This window comes from Vulpes lagopus, chromosome 10 (genome assembly GCF_018345385.1).
Source record: "Vulpes lagopus strain Blue_001 chromosome 10, ASM1834538v1, whole genome shotgun sequence".
NCBI classification, from domain to species: domain Eukaryota; kingdom Metazoa; phylum Chordata; class Mammalia; order Carnivora; family Canidae; genus Vulpes; species Vulpes lagopus.
In genome coordinates this window covers 91,133,757-91,149,482 of record NC_054833.1, presented here as the reverse complement: position 1 = coordinate 91,149,482, position 15,726 = coordinate 91,133,757, and the positions used below count along the sequence as shown (strand labels likewise).

The window sequence follows — 15,726 nt, the reverse complement described above, 5'->3', positions numbered from 1 at the left end:
AGGAGCTGGATAGTGAACATGTGGCACCATCATGCCCTGGCACACACACACCAGCACCCTGGGGGAGGGGAGGACACTCACCATGGCGCCAAGGTCCAGGCAAGGGTAGCGGGTATGCTCCAGCCCCAGCTGACGCAGGCTGACGGGGCCCAGGGTGGTAGGCAGCTCGGGACGCAGGTCCATGGCCCACACATAGCGCAGGCCACACAGAGCCAGCCCGTAGAGCAGGATGAAGGGTGAGCAGAGCATGGCCATCTGATGGCGGCTGCGCACCGTCCAGATGAGGCAGGCCCAGAGCAGCAGCACGAAGGTCAGCCAACTATGGTAGGTGATGCTCCATACCTGGACAGCGAGGGCTGGTGGGCAGGGCTGCACGGCACACCTGGCCCTACACCTGGCCCTGCACCCACCCTGCTCCCCCCACCTGCCCAGGGACACAGAGCAAACACGCCTCCTGGGACCTCCTGGGACTGGAATGCTGTGGCACAGGATGCATGCTCACATAGGCACCCACCCACTACATATATGCAAACACACACACACACACATACACACACACACTGTGCAGCAGTGAACCAGCCACTGCCTCACTCAGTCCAGCAAGACACAGCTCCCTTTCTGGCAATAAGCCACCAGGCTCTGCGAAACATGGGCCACCATCTGCCTCCCAGAATGTCCTGTGGGAGCTCGTAGGAAGGGCCCCCACTGAAGGGGCCTGCCCAGGCTGGCTGCTCCTTACCATCATGGCAATGAGGGCACACACGTAGCTCTGGTCCATAATGAGATGACCCAGACTGTGGAGGGGAGATGTCTCTTGAGGCTCAGCCAGCCTGGGGTGCACTGGAGGGTGGGGGACAGAGGTTACCAGGGAGCCAGACCCTAGTTGGGGTCATCAACAGTCCGGAGCTCTTCACCCACACCAAACTTTGCCCTAAAATTGGGATAGTGACCAGTGCGGTGGGTGAAGGGCATGCCAGCAGACAGCTCGCACTGGGCACTAAAGGCAGAAAATATTGTTCACCCTGGCAGGTCCTGGTACCACTCAACACCTTGGTTTCCAAGACCGTGAGGGGATAGGTGGAACAAGATGGCCCTAAACCCTTCCAGGCTCTGTGCACAGGCCAGTCCCCAGGGAGCCAGCGACATCATCTCCTGCTTCATGCAAAATGGAAATTGAGCCTTAAGGGAAAGATGAAAATGCCAAGAAAAATGCCCTGCTCTCCCTGTGGGGCCACTGTGGACCCACATCTACCCTAAAGACAGCTGGCAGCCCTGGGCCATGGGGCCAGCCCAAGGGGGAGCTGTCCAGTCTTCTGGGAACTGGGAGGCCAAGGAAGAGGGGGTGGGAGACCCAGAGCCTCCAGCCAGGTCTCAGGTGGGCAGCTTGATCCCATGGCCAGTTCCAAGACAGCACAGCTGGAGCAGTTGGCAGGGCAAGACCACGCCGTGGCCACCAGGGGGCAGCACCAGCACGCCTGCAGAAGGTGGTGTCCCTGGGCTCCAGGGCACAGGGCACTCACCTGGACGCTGCCGGACGGGGGTGTGGCCAGTCAGGTCATGCACCGTACAGCTATCGGTCTCCCAGTCAGACCCCACGGTTGTGGGCAGCATGTGCTGCAGAGGCAAGCCAAGACCTCGTGAGCCCAGCCACTGGGCAGGGACGCTCCAGCACCACAGCTCAGTCCCCATCTCACCTGGGCAGCCCCCTCCTCCTTGGTGGCTGCAGCTCTGGCCTGGTCCTGGAGCCACTGGTCCACCTGGGTCAGCTCTACCTCCTGCTCCTCGTCATTCCTGGCCACTTCCTTCCTCTGCAGAGACCAGAGCTGAGCTCAGCTCCCACCCCAACAAGGTGCCTGGAGGCGGAAGGCCAGCAGAGGGCGCTGCCCTGGATGCCCACCTGGTCCAAGGGCTGGCGAGTGCGGAGCTTCAGGAGTGAGGTCACCGTGTAGTAGAGAAGCAGCAAGATGCCGGGGCTCACGTAGATGGGCCAGTCGTGGCTGGTACTGAAGACCAGCACGTTGGGGCTGGAGCAGTTGCCGTGGGTCACCAAGGCCTTGAGACCGAACACCCTGCCCAAAGAAGGAGAGCCACTGACCACTGGCCAGGGAGGAGCCAGGACCAGGTAGCCAGGCCCAGCGAGGGGAAGGGGCAGCGCCCATGCAGGTGAGCCTCACCTGGCCCAGATGCCAGCAGGAGGGAGCATGGTCTGGGCAAAGGGCGTCTGGTAGCAGTAGATGCAGAGGAGATGGCCGGCACCGAAGCAGCCCACTGTGACGCAGAGCGTGCTGAAGCCCAGGAGGCTGATGGGAAAGTGGCACGCCCACCAGGTGCAGATGGCCAGGAAGACTAGGAAGTAGACACTGGAGAAGGCAGAGGGGTGGGCGATGCCTGTGGACCAGGCAGAGGCAGCAGGTCACACTGGGCTGGGCCAGGTGACCACGGTCTCAGTGGCCAGTGGGGAGCTCAGCAGGCTGCTGGGACCTTTCCCACGTGGTGGTCGGTGCTGGGGTCCCTGTTCCTTGCCCGAGCATACCTGCCAATGCAAGCAGCACAATAGCCAGGGTCCTTCCCGCGGCCACCAACAGCCAGTGGGCTGTGATCTGGAACCGGGTAGCCAACCGTGACCTCCGCGTGGGGGCCTGCACGGGGGCTCCCTGGAGCCCCACAGGGGAGCCGGTGTCCACTTCCCCATCATCATCGTCCTGCCAAGGTCACGAGGAGGGGCAAAGGTCAGGTCCATGGCCCTCAGGCCGCTCAGGGAGGGAGGGCAGAGTTGCTGGCTGACGTGGACCGTGCCACTCTGTGTCCCCAGAGGTCTGCCACCAACTACCCTCAAGTTCAAGTCCCACAGGCCTAACTGGAGGCCGCCTGCCCCAACCCCAAGATATGCTCCTGCCAGGCCCCGCTACCCATGACGACAAGCCCAGCAGGCTGGCCTCACACTATTCCAGAGCTCCACCAATGCCTCCTCCCTAGACCAGGGCCCAAGGACAGGCTGGGCCCCACAGATTCCTGGACACACCCTGGAAGCCCATGGCTCTGAGAGCCCAGAATACACATTTTTAGGAAAAAGCGCAGGCATACGCGGCATCCCTGCACTTGACGGTTTATGGAACACCTTTACATCCACGGTCCTTGGCCCGGGGCTAAAGTGGCACTCTCCTCTTACACAGAAGATCGGGGTGCAGGGGGGACCCTGAGTCCACCCAGGGTCACCCTGCTCCCTCTGCTGCCTGTGGGGCACCTGGATGGGGCAATGGGCAGGCGGCCTGCCCGGCCTCACGAAGTCAGAGCCTCCCTCCTTGGCCCTAATTCAAGATTTCCCAGGACAAAGTTGTTTCTCAGGCGCCCAGCACCCCCAACCTCCGTGTTCCTGCCTGTAAAACAGGCACCATGCCCGTGTCCTTCCCAGAGGGTGGCACTTGGCGTCCAGGCTAAGAGCACAGGAGCCAGATGGCCTGCTCACATCTCAGCTGTGCAGCCCTGGGCAAGTCCCCTAACCTCTCTGTTTCCCCTCTGTCACACGGGGTAGGGACCAGACAGATCCTGCCCTCACAGAGCCTGGGGGGTGGTGAGGCCACAGAAAGGAGTCCTAGAGCAGAGTGGGCAAGGAGAGAAAGAGGGGGTAGGCCAGCCAGGGCGTGGGGGAAACATTCACTGGAAGGCACAGCAGCCAGGCCTGAGCTCACCCCCGCCCACAGCTGGCCGTGGCCCTGGGAAAGCGTCTGGGCGCCTGTGGAAAGTCAGTGTCCAAGGGAAGAGCAGAGACAGCTGCTAAGTGGGAAGACAGGTGCTGGGGGCCGCCAGCGGCATCCAGCCAGCCAGTCCCAGCTCCAGCCCCAGCTCAGCGGGTCCCTTGGGTCCCCACAGGGGCCTCGGGAGGAGCTTCTTCTGTCCTTCCCCCCACTCCATGGCCTGCTAGACCCCTCAGAGCTCGCCGTGCATGTGTGTGATGTGACCAGGATGTGTGTGCCCAACAGCGCACACCCTGTCCCACTGGCTGGCATCGTGTGTCCATGCAAGAAGTTCTGGGCTTTAAAATGCGCGCCTGTGAAGTCCCGCCCACCCGCCCTGCCTCTCGCCCTGGGGTCATCCACACCAGCCACCCCTGGTCAGCACAACAGTCGCAGGCTCTCATTTGCCACTGAGGACAGTAAGACGAAGGTCATGACCTATCCGAGTCGCAGGGCAGACCAGAGCCCAGCCTCCAGTGGCTCCAGTGCCGCCCTGTGCTGTGAGGCTGATGGGCAGCATGGAGAAGCCAGCCCTCTCCTGTCCTACCCCAGATTTCAGGATCAAGTCCAGCCCCTTCCCGGCAGAGCCATTCCGGGAAGCCCTGGCTCTGCTAACAAGGAAAGCAGAGCAGCCCTGACTCCCTGGTACCCATACGCCCGAGGGCAGGCAGCAGGGTGGTCCCAGCCCTGGCTCAACTCCCCCAGGTGCCTGGAAAAGCAACTTGAGCTCAAGGCTCCCGTCTCCCCCTCTGAAAGTGGAGTGTCAGCCTTGCCCTGTGGGATGGGGATGGGGACAGGTAGAGAGCAGGCTGGAGGGTGGACCCTGGTAGCCAGCAGGTTATCCTTGTGCCCGGGCACGGCTGACTCCCTACCACCCTGTGGCCTTGAAGATCTCCTCCGGGAGCAGGTTCTGATGGCGCACGCACGTCTTGGGGCCCCCACAGGCCCCCGAGATACAGTGCTGCTAAGGACCAGGTCTTACAGGCACACATGCTACCCTGCTCGGGGTGGCTCCGCATCCACTTCTCTCACCTCTGATGTCTAATGACCAGCACCTACTGACAGGGCTGGGGCAGAGCTCAGAAACACCCCTCCCGCCAGCACACACATGCACCGCCTGCCTGTGGCCCTCACCAGCTCCTGGGCACGCTGGCTCCGTGGGGATTCCTGTGTGAGGCGCCCGCAGAGGCCGAGGCACACAGCGCAGACCACCAGGACACCAAGGTCGGGGGCCACCAGCCGGACAGCAGTGGGGATGTCCTTCAGGTCCAGCCTGTGAACGGCAGGAAGGGGCTTTGGTTGGTCCAGGGCAGGCTCCATGAGGCGCACTTACAGAACGAGGGGACCCCGGGTGCCATTAGTGGGGAGATGGGGAGTGTGCTCACCTTGTGACCCCAATGTGCCGAGAGAGGGTCTCCCAGGGGCCACCTGTGGAGAGAGGCAGAGGGATCGGGTCAGGCCGCAAGCACCCAACAACCCTACTCCCTGCCCCCAAGAGGACCTTGGGAGCCCCATGGTCACAGAACATGGCTGGTCTCGGGGATGCTTGCAGAATGCTGCCTTTACTCCCAGGGAAACCAAGGCCCAGCCAGGGTGAGTCAGGAGGACTGGCCCACACCTGGCACAAGGACTTGCGACCAGGAGCTGAGGCCAGCCACTCATCAGGGCCCGGCCCGGGGGTTGGTGGGGGCTGACTTCTTTCCATGCCTCAGTTTCTAAACTGTAGTATGGACACAACCACCACAGAACAAAAACAGGGACCCAAGCAGGCTGAGGGAATAGTGCCAGTCAGAACCTAGGCTGTGTAGGGACTGGGTGCCCAGGGCTCCCTCATCTGGACTCCTAGGGTGCTGATGTCAATCCTGTGGGCACCAGCTCACACTGTCCGTAGCACTGTCCGTAGAATGAAGGGCACCGGGCAGCGGAGTGCACAGGGCATGGAAGGCCACCGGTGTCCCAGCCACCCCAAATGCTGGATTCTGGGGTGGGGAACTAGCGCTGTGCCATGCCCGGCCTGACCCTGGGCCCGAGCATCACCTGCATGTCACCTAGGCCATGTGGGCTGAACACACACTGTGGATGGGCCCTTGGGCCCGTATTAGGCAAAGCCTAGGTGAGGCAGGGTGGCCTTCCCTAGGGCTGCAGCACCCCCACCTCCCCTGGCTAGCTCAGGAAGGCCACTAGCTCTCCCAGGCCCGTGGAAACTCACAGCTGGGCTCCAGAAGCTGGTACAGGTGGGGCACAGTGTGCAGGCATATCTGGAAGGTCAGGTGAGCTGCCAGGAAGATGAGGCTGAAAACCAGCAGGGCCCGGAGCAGGCGACCAGTGTGGCCTGTGGGCAGAGAGGGCAGGGGTGAGGCTGGCACAGGGCCCTTGTTTCACCCATCCTGGGGGACTCCCACCCAAGTCCCACCTATGCAGGGAGAAACTGAGTCAGGAGCCAGGCCCAGGGAACCCCAAGCACAGGCAGGACCCTGTGTCTTGCCCCTGGCAGGGAGGCTATGGCTGCAGGGAGGGGTCTGCATCTCACCTCTGCTCTGAGAGGGTAGGCAGCTTGCACTCCTTGCCAGCTGAGCCCCTCACCCCCCGTCTGAGCTGTGAATCCCGGCTTCCTCCCCTAGTGCCTTCCAGCAGGAGCCCCAGAGTCTTAGTGCAGCCCACAGACCTGCCACCAAGGACTCGAGGAGCAGCACAGCCTCTCCTGATGCCTGGGGCATGGGGTCAGAGGTGTCACGCTTTCTCCTGCTCGTGTGTGAGCACCCACCGGAAAAGCTGCCCCAACTGGGATGCTGGGCCCAGACGGGGCATAGGGCACTCAGGGGCAGCCCAGGCAGGACTTGGACAGCTCACGGATACTCATTGCTATGTCCGTCCCAGCCTTCGACCCTCGGAGGCAGGGGTAAGTGAAGGGAGAGCAGGGTGGGGCCAGTGGAGCACTGGAAGGACAGATGGAAAATGAACGGAACGTCTGGCCCTCAGCCTGGGCTGGGCCAATGCTGCTCAGAGCACCAGGCCAAGAGCAGGGAGTGGCCAAGGGCCTCCCATAGGGGGAGGAGCCAGGCTACCTGTGGGGACAGAGCCTCCAGGCCAGGAGCCTACAGAGCCCCCCTCAGCTAGGCAGACTCCCCTCTGCCCTGCTCACCTACGCAGCCCCGCCCCTGCAGACTCACCAGAGGCACCCCTGCCCACCCCCTCGCACTCACTCTGCTCTGGAGCCACAGACACCTGGGGTCAGCCTCAGAGTACTACTAAGTGCCAGCCACTAGGCTCCCCATACCTGTGGGTTAGGGGGAAGCGCCAGGCTCAAGACCCCTCAGCAGGGGTTGCCCCAGCTGGCTCACATCTGACTGTCTTCCTGTCCAGCACCCCTCAGGCATCACCTGGCAAAGTGTCAGACATCACGCCTTCCCCTACCAAGCTCACTTCTCGGGAGGCCTGACTACAGGCCGCCACCAAGCTAAAGGTGCTGGAGCACTGGCTTTGTGACTTTAACTCCCTGCCAGGTGGGGGCTGGATGAATACCATTTGGGAGAGGCAGGGAGGCTCAAGGGGATCTGTGCGTGAACAGCAGAGGCAGGAGGTCCGGCCTGACTCATCCTGCTGACCCCACTCACCAAAGCTGGGTGCTCTCCCCAGCACCACACCTGAGCTTAGGTGCCATCTCAGGGAGGCAGGCCAACACCCTGGAGAGTCACATGCATGGCAGGAACAGGCGGCCCAGAGGGCAGGGCTGTGGGAGGTCGGAGCGCAAGGCTGGAGCAGGCAGGGTAGGGGGCGCTGAGCGGGGGGGGCAGGTGCTGGGTGCGCCCTGCCTGTCCTCGGGACCTCGAGGCCTGTGGACACCTTGGAAGTGTGGGTGCAGGTTCGCAGGAAGATGGGAAGTGGGCTGCCAGGCTGTGGACCTCAGGGGCAGAGGACCCGGCTGGCTCTTCCCAGAGTGCGTCTGCAGGAACCACCTGACCCAGAGTGGGAATCCTGGGTTTGAGCCCCACAAAACCGCTGGCAGTGCCCTCGGCAGGGACCCCTCCTCCCAGCCTCAGCTCATGGACTGCTACACTTCCAGCTCTGGGTCTTCCCACACTGCCCCTTCCCCATCTGCCCAGCCAGCGAGCAGCCTTCCTGGAAGGCCTGTCCCCGAAGGCCTGTCTGGGGCAGCCCAGGCATGACACCCCAGCTGGCTGTTGGCAGACCCCATCTTCTTGACAGGGTCCTGGCTCCTGGGGTGCGCATGGGGTTCCGGGAAGTGCTCTGAGAAGCCTGTAGTCCCACCAAGGCAGCTAAAGGCATGGGGTAGGCAGGACAGGGCAGGGGGCACAGCACAAGCCTGAGCCACAGGCCCTCGGAAGGGGGCTCTGCCCACAGGCCTGTGATCGGAGGATGCCTATGTCTGGAGGATGACCACAGTCACACCTGGGGGGCTCACAGCCCCCCTCCAACACACCAGGTATCCTTATGGTGCCCAGACACTACGGGGAGAGCTAACCTGCTGACAGCACGGTGAGGGGTCAGGGGGGCAGAGGGGAGGAGGGTGAGGGAGGAGGGTTGTTTTAAGGCGGGGACAGGGTCTAAAGTCTCTAAGTGTTGAGCAGGTGGCTGGCACAGACCCCTGCAGATGTGCCTGCAGCCTCTGCTGCACCCCTGCCCCGCCCTGCCCCTCCCCTGCCCTGCCCCCAGGGGCTCTGCAGATGACAGGGCTGGAGTCGCCCAGAGGGGACCCACACCTCCTCCTTGGGCTCAGGCAGCTGCATTCCCAGCTGACGCCCACATGGAGACCGGGCCAGGGGTCACCACCCTCAGGGCCCAGGCGGCATCAGACCTTCCACCAGAAGCCTCCGCAAGCATCCTACACTGAGGCTGGGCTCCAGGCACCGGCAGGCCTCCCATTTTCCCCTTTCCCACCCAGAAAAACCAGGCAGCTGCCCCCATTCCCGAAGGGCCTCTGAGGGTAGGCAGATGGACAGAGGTCAGGCAGGGAAGTCCTCCCAGGGCCCCGTAAGTTCTCCCCACCTGGCCCCTCCCACTCTGGCTAACTGGCCCCCTACTGTCCATGAAGGCTCTGGGGAGAGGTGGGAGGGGAGGGCCCTGTGCCAGGCGAGCCTGTGGCCTGAGCTGGCCTGGCGCCCCCAGCAGCTCCCAGCTCTCCCCCTACACTGCCCCCCACCCCAGAAGCCCTCACTGCCCTTTGCTCCCAGAATTCCACCTGCACTGCAAGCCCAGTGCCCCAGCAAGGAGGGAGCCCAATGGGGGCCAGAGCCAGAGGGATCAAGTGACACTGGACTGGCCAGTGCCATCAAGGATAATGTGGGGTGGGACGGGGCGTGGGTGCCTCTAGAAGCCAGGAAAGATGGGGAAACAGATCTTCCCCTGGAGACTCCAGGAGGAAGCAGCCCTGGGACGCTGGGAGTCTAGCCCACAACCGTGCTAGTCTTGTGGCCTCCAGACCAAGTGGGTGATGGGGTGAGCTGCAGATGCCCCCAAGGGCCCCAAACCAGCCAGCTGCACCCAGAACCTCGGAAAGCAGTGCCTACGGGCTGGTCCCCCTTAATGGGCCCTCCGCTGTCACGGCCAGCCTGGTCCTTGGCCCAGCTGGGCAACTGTTTCACTCATCTCTGCCAAACACTGGGGCATATGCTGCTGACAGCTGCCTTCTTCCAGGGACCCCTGTTTGAGCTTCAGAACCCCTCTTCCCCTTTGACACTGAGGGGACCTTCCCACCTATGGCAGGCAGAGCAGCCTTGGGGACAGGTTTCCTGAAAAGCTGGGAAAATGGATGCTGAAGCATAGGGTGAGTGGGCAGCAGGAGCCCAGGGGGAGGGGGTCCTTTCAGAAACTCTGGACCCCATCTGCCCCCCTAGCACCTGGCTGCAGGTCTGCACTGTTCACAGCGGGCCTGCCTGAGCCACAAGGCAGGGAGCAGGGCGTCCGTCACAGCCCTGTTCCCAACTGCATGGGCTCCTGAGATGCGCCTCTCTGCTCTCAGCCCCCCCCCTTGGTGGCTCCATGCCCTGAGCCCACATCTAGAGCCCCCAAGGTGCAGCCACTCATGGGCTGCCCCACACGTGCATCTGGCATGCATGGGAGAACGAGACAGTGCCCACCCTCCAGGAGCTCAGGATCCACGTGGAGACCTGGCGCTCCCAGCTACCCCAACTACAAGGTGAAGCCCCACAGAGCACAGGCAAACACGGAGGAGCCTCACCAGGCAGGGGGTGGGAACGGGAGAGGGAGCCCGCAGGAAGAGGGGCGTGCCCGGGAAGCCCAGGGGCGGATCCATCCGATGCCCCCATGACGCAGTCAGACAGGAAGTGCTGAAGTCAGCCCGTGTCGGCAAGGGAAAATGAAACTTGGGACCACCCATCCTTCACCCCAGCTGCTAAACTCCCCGGGGCTCCTGCGGAGTGTGCATGTGGACCAGGAGCTCCGAGGCCCCCAGCACCCTTCCAGGCAGGAGCCAGTGCCCAAGCCCTTACCTGGGAAGCCGCGCCGACAGGGGCCTGGGAACCAGGGCAGCAGCAGCAGGAAGAGCAGATAGACCAGAGAGAGCGCGTTATAGCGGAACAGGCAGGCTGCAGGGGAGGAGAGGGCAGTTAGCATGGCCACCCCCATGGGGTGGGGGGGCTGGGGCTGTGCCCAGACACTGCCTCCGGCTCACCCCCAACACCGCCCCCAAAACCACCCCGACATCACCCCAAAATACCACCCCATCACCCCAAAATACCACCCCAACATCACCCCCAAAACCACCCCAACATCACCCCCAAAACCACCCCACATCACCCCCAAACATCACCCCCAAATACCACCCTAACATCACCTCCAAATACCACCCCTGGACATTACTTCCCAACACCACCCCCAAACACCATCCCCAACACCGCCCCCAAAACCACCCGAACATCACCCCCAAATACCACCCCAGCATTACCCCCAATACCACCCCCATCACCCCCAAACACCACCCTGACATCACCCCGAAATACCATCTCAACATCACCACCAAATACCACCCCCAAACATTGCCCCCCAAATACCACCCCAATACCACCAACACTGCCCCCCAAACACCACCCCTATAATTACCCCCAAACACCACCCTCAATCTCACCTCCAACACCACCCCATCAACCCCCAAACACCACCCCCAGATATCAATCCTCAAATGTCACACCACCCCCAAATATTACCCCAGACATCACCCCCAACATTGCCCCAAAAAGACCCCCAGACATCACCCAACACTGCCCCCCAAACACCACCCCAACATCACCCCAAATAGCACACCCAAACCACCCCAGACATCACCCAACACTGCCCCCCAAACACCACCCCAACATCACACCCAAATACCACCCCCAGACATCACCCCTCAACACTGCCCCACAATACCACACCTAATATCACCCCTAAATATCACCACCAAATGTCCCCTGGTACTGTCCCCCAAATCACCTTGGCCACTGCCCCAGACGTGTCCTGCCTAGATGCTGTGCTTGTTACCACGCAAGGCTCCCTGCCTCCCTGCACGTGTGAGCAAGCCCTCTAAACATGAGACCTGTCACCTACCACTCGGGACTCACACACTGTTGTACTCTGTGTAGACAAGGCCCCTGTCACCTGTCACTCAGAGCACGTACACAGTCACATCACGTCCTTCTGCAACTCGTCCCACTGGCCAACATCACGTAATGCGACTTCTCCACGCGCACAAGCACACACGCACACACACGCACACACGCACAGGGCCTCGTCCCATCCGCCCGTGTCTCGGGCACACACCACGTGGGGTCCGCCCTGCGGAGCCCCCATGGCCAGTGACCACGTGTTCCTTTCTTACGATGTATGGTTTCAGGGGCGCCTGGGCGGCTCAGGTCGTGACCTCGGGGTCCGGGGATGGAGCCCCCTGCACTAGGCTCGGCGCTCAGCGGGGAGTCGCTTGGCTGCTGAGCAGAGCAGGGGAGGGGGACGCCCGCGACCGTTCCTGCCTGCCTCGCTCTCACCGGGGCCATGGCTTCCCCCAGCACGGCGGGCACCCCGTGGACCGGGTGCAGCAGGGAGGCTGGGGGCCTGGGGCTCATGGGGGAATCGGGGGTGGTCGGGGGGTGCCGGGGGAGATGTCCTGATGGGGGGGCCCTCTCAGCCTTTCCTGGGGTACCAGAGAGGGGGCTGGGCCAGAGAGACAGTGTGTGCTGCCCTGAGCGGCCGCCCGCCAGGGCCTCCTCTGCCCCCTGCTCCTCTGTCACCCCCAGGAGCAAGCAGGCCCAGGCTGACCCAAGAGGACAGAACAGACGGCTAAGGGCACCGGTGCCTCCCACAGATCTGTCCCCCTCCTGGACGTCCCCCTAAGCAGAGGGACCCCGCTGTCCTCACTGCTGCCCAGGACCGCCTCCCCGCCTTAGACTCCCAAGCGTGAACTGTGACCCAGCAAGGCCGCAGACGTTCAGGTGGTGGCCGTGCTGACAGAACCCAAACCAACCAACCTGGGCCAGGGATGGGGGCAGGGGGTGATGCCAAAAACAAGCCAGCGGCCGGACTGCCATCCCAGGGCTAGGAGCGAGCTAGGAGAACAGTGCCTCCAGGGAGCCCGGGGATGCCACTGCCCTGGCCTTCCAAGCACGGGGTCCCCTTGTGGGGTCACCAGGCCCGCATTGTCCCAGCGGCCACTAGATGCCCCTCGCTGGCCAGTGGGGAGATGGGAGGGGGGTAACCTTCCTCCCTCCGCAGGGCATCCCTTCTGTGCCAGGAGGAAAGCCCAGTTCTCCCAGCCCCGTGCTGTTTTTTTTTTTTTTTAAGATTTTATTTATTCATGAGAGACACACACAGAGAGAGAGAGAGAGAGAAAGAGAGGGAGGCAGAGACACAGGCAGAGGGAGAAGCAGGCTCCCTGCAGGGAGCCCGATGTGTGACTCGATCCTGGAACCTTGGGATCACGCCCAGAGCCAAAGGCAGGTGCTCAACCACTAAGCCACCCAGGCGTTCCCCCTCCCCCTTGCTGTTTAGACAGGCCTCTGCTGGACTCTTATCCTCCCACCCCGGAGGCCAGGACAATGGAGGGGCTTCTGCTCCCACAGAACCTAGGCCACTGAGACCCCTGAACCCCACCAATACCCCAGCCCACACCACAGGTCACCAGCAGGGCCAGGGGGCCGTGCCGACCTCGGCCTGTCCTCCATCCTGGCTTTGTCCTGGGGCCCGAGGCCCTCACCCAGATCAGGAGCTTGGGTGTGGCAGGGAGGCTAAGAGGAGGGGACAACAGAAGGACCTGTGTGGGCAGCATGCCCCAGGCCTCGGTGTCCGCATCTGTACATTGGGGTTCACACAACCACCTGTCCAGAGGGTGAGCCTGACTCTCAGACCAGATGGGCAGCCAGGGCGGGGACAGGAGGCTCCAGGGCCTTCCCACCAACCCTGACTGGGCCCCTCCTATCATTCCCACGAGGAGGCCCAGGCTGGCACTCCAGCTCACCCTGCAGCCTTCCCTCCCAGCCCGGGCGCCGCCCCTGACGCAAGGGTGCCTCCTCCTTCCATTACACACACTGGCCACAGCAACCGGCTCAACCAGAAATATGAAGTTTCGCAGCAATTGCGCATTTTCACTTAAAAAAAAAAAACGTTCATCTGATCTGGCCCAAGAGGCGGGAGGGAAAACCATTTACGGCAAAGATTCTCAAGCTCCTGTGTCCCAGGGCCGCGCTTCCCAGCCCCTGGGATCTGCCTCGCCCCGCCACAGCGCCAGCCCCAGAGAGGGGGGCACCCCCCTTCCTACCAGCCAGGTCCGTCCACCCATCCTCCACTCACCTACACAGGCAACCTTCTCCTGAGGCCCTGTTCACAGGCCCTGCCCCAAGGCATTCACTCTCCGAACTGCCAGGGCTGCCTGATACTCAGGGAGCACCTGGGGGCCAGGAGGGAGCAACCCCGCTGGCCAGGAGGGCATCTGCTGTGCAGCCCCAGGGAGGCTCCTGGAGGCAGAAGCACAGCTTGGAGGGCAGAACAGGATGGTGCCTTCACAATCCCTGGGCCTGGCTAATGAGCAGACCCCGAGGCTGGGATGGGGAAGCCTGACGGGAGTGCTTCGGTTTGGGAAGACGGAAAGTTCTGGGATTGGTTGCACAATACTGAAAACACATTTAATGCCACTGAACTGCATGCTTGAAAGTTATTAAGATGGGGCACCTGGGGGTCTCCGTCAGTGAAGCATCTGCCTGTGGCTCAGGTCATGATCTCAGGGTCCTGGGCTCGAGCCCCATGTTGGGCTCTGCTCCATGTGGAGCCTGCTTCTCCCTCATGCACGCTCACTCTCTCTCAAATAAGTAAAATCTTTTTATGGTCAAAATGATCAATTTTATGTTGTGTGCCTTTTTCTTGTTTTTTGTTTTCATTTTTAAGTGATCTCTACACCCAACATGGGGCCTGAACTCACAACCCTGAGATCAAGAGTCATGTGCTTGGGGTGATCAGCTGGCTCAATGGGAAGCATGTGAGACTCTTGATCTCAAGGTCATGAGTTCAGGTGCCACACTGGGTATAGAGATGACTTTAAAATAAAATTTAAAAATAAACAAATTGCATGGCCTACTGACTGAGCCAATCAGGAGTCCCATGTTCTGTATCTTTTACCAAAATAAAAGCATAAACAAACATCTCCTGCATTCAGTAAGGGATGTCAGGAACCAGAGCCCACGGAGCAGGGGCCAGAGCACGGTCTGCTGCTGCCTATGGAGCCGAACAGTCCCCGGCCTCTCCCCACACCCAGGCTGAGCAGGAAGGAAAGAATCTCTGAGAGGCTTATCTGCCCAAAGCAGGAAATTGGAGATGAAGAATCAGGAAGAGCAGGGTCAGAGGGCCAGCTGGGCAGGTGGGGGGGAGCGCCAGGTGACCCCCCCGCCCCCCACCCCTTCACTTCTCTGTTGTTCACTTGGGCTCCCAACACATGTGACTGGCCCGGTGGAAGGCATGGTCTGGGCTTGGTGGATGGGGACACAGCAAGAAGGGGAGGGAGAGGCCGTGTGTGCCCTAGGAGGTGGCGTCTCCACCTTTCGGAGGTACCCTGGGATGTCTCGGGGGGCAGGCCACCAGTGCCACTGGAGCACACCAGCTCGTGTGGAGACGGTCCATGTGAAGCGCCAGCCCGGCTGCCACCCCTCACTCCTCTTCTGCCATCAGGCTGGCACCAGGCAGATGGGTGGCACTCGGACAGCACTGGACACCGGCCCCAGGGACGTGAGTGAGGGATGGTGGCCCGCTGGCTCCCAGCTCCAGCAGGGCAGCTAGGGTAACAGAAGAAGCTCAGGTCCCATTCCCAGCCAGCCGCCCTCCCCAATGTCAGGGACCGGGGACAGGGCAGGAGGCTGGCCAGCAAGGGAGCAGAGGCAAACAGGCCGCAGGAGCGGAACCAGGCCACTGCTCACAATCCCCCTCAGTTCAGATGAGGATGGGGAGGGTCCCAGAGAGGAAAGGCCTCTGCAGGGTACAGCCGGACTCAGGTCCACAGGCAGGGCTCCGGGGGTGCTCCACCCAGCCACCGAGGCTGCCGGGCTCAGTGCGCCTCTGGCTGCAGAGGTGGCCCAGGGTATCAGAGCACGCTGCCTGGAAGAGGCGGCATGTCCTTGGGCCTTGCAGACAACTCAGACTGGGGCAAGGCCAGAGAAAGTCTTGGTGAGCCCCAGGCTAATGCAGAGAAGGAAGAAACTCAGCTGGAGGGGACCTGGCCTGCCCTGCCCAGTCAGCCCCCACCTCCCCACCCAGGCTGCCCAGGCTGGCCTGTGACCTCATGGGGGAAATATGCCTCTTCCCGAGCCAGGAACAATAGGTTGGGGGTGGGGGGGGAGCGAGCCTGGCTGGGCAGGAAAGGGCTCCCTCCTGCCTGGCCCCTCACGCGCCCCCCCCCCCCCCCCCCGCCAGCACATGCTTAACCCTTTACAGACCCTCCCACAGCAGGCCAGAGCCCACACGGCCACCTCCAGCAAGCAGTCCCTGGATCCCCCCTCACCCC

At 62.3% G+C, this 15,726-nt stretch overlaps 1 protein-coding gene across 2 annotated transcripts in view; it reads right to left on the bottom strand.

Annotated features, from left to right (window-relative positions):
• Positions 1-15,726, bottom strand: part of PIEZO1 (piezo type mechanosensitive ion channel component 1) — a 54,996-nt gene that overhangs the window by 17,465 nt on the left and 21,805 nt on the right. For both annotated transcript variants that reach the window (XM_041770407.1, XM_041770406.1), the window contains exons 2-12: positions 10,205-10,300; positions 5,944-6,066; positions 5,120-5,162; positions 4,869-5,007; positions 2,534-2,702; positions 2,175-2,388; positions 1,898-2,069; positions 1,695-1,808; positions 1,521-1,614; positions 740-840; positions 82-342 (exon numbers count right to left, since the gene is read on the bottom strand). In XM_041770407.1, the coding sequence (XP_041626341.1) occupies positions 82-342; positions 740-840; positions 1,521-1,614; positions 1,695-1,808; positions 1,898-2,069; positions 2,175-2,388; positions 2,534-2,702; positions 4,869-5,007; positions 5,120-5,162; positions 5,944-6,066; positions 10,205-10,300 (1,526 nt within the window). The remainder of the gene's footprint in view (positions 1-81; positions 343-739; positions 841-1,520; positions 1,615-1,694; positions 1,809-1,897; positions 2,070-2,174; positions 2,389-2,533; positions 2,703-4,868; positions 5,008-5,119; positions 5,163-5,943; positions 6,067-10,204; positions 10,301-15,726) is intronic.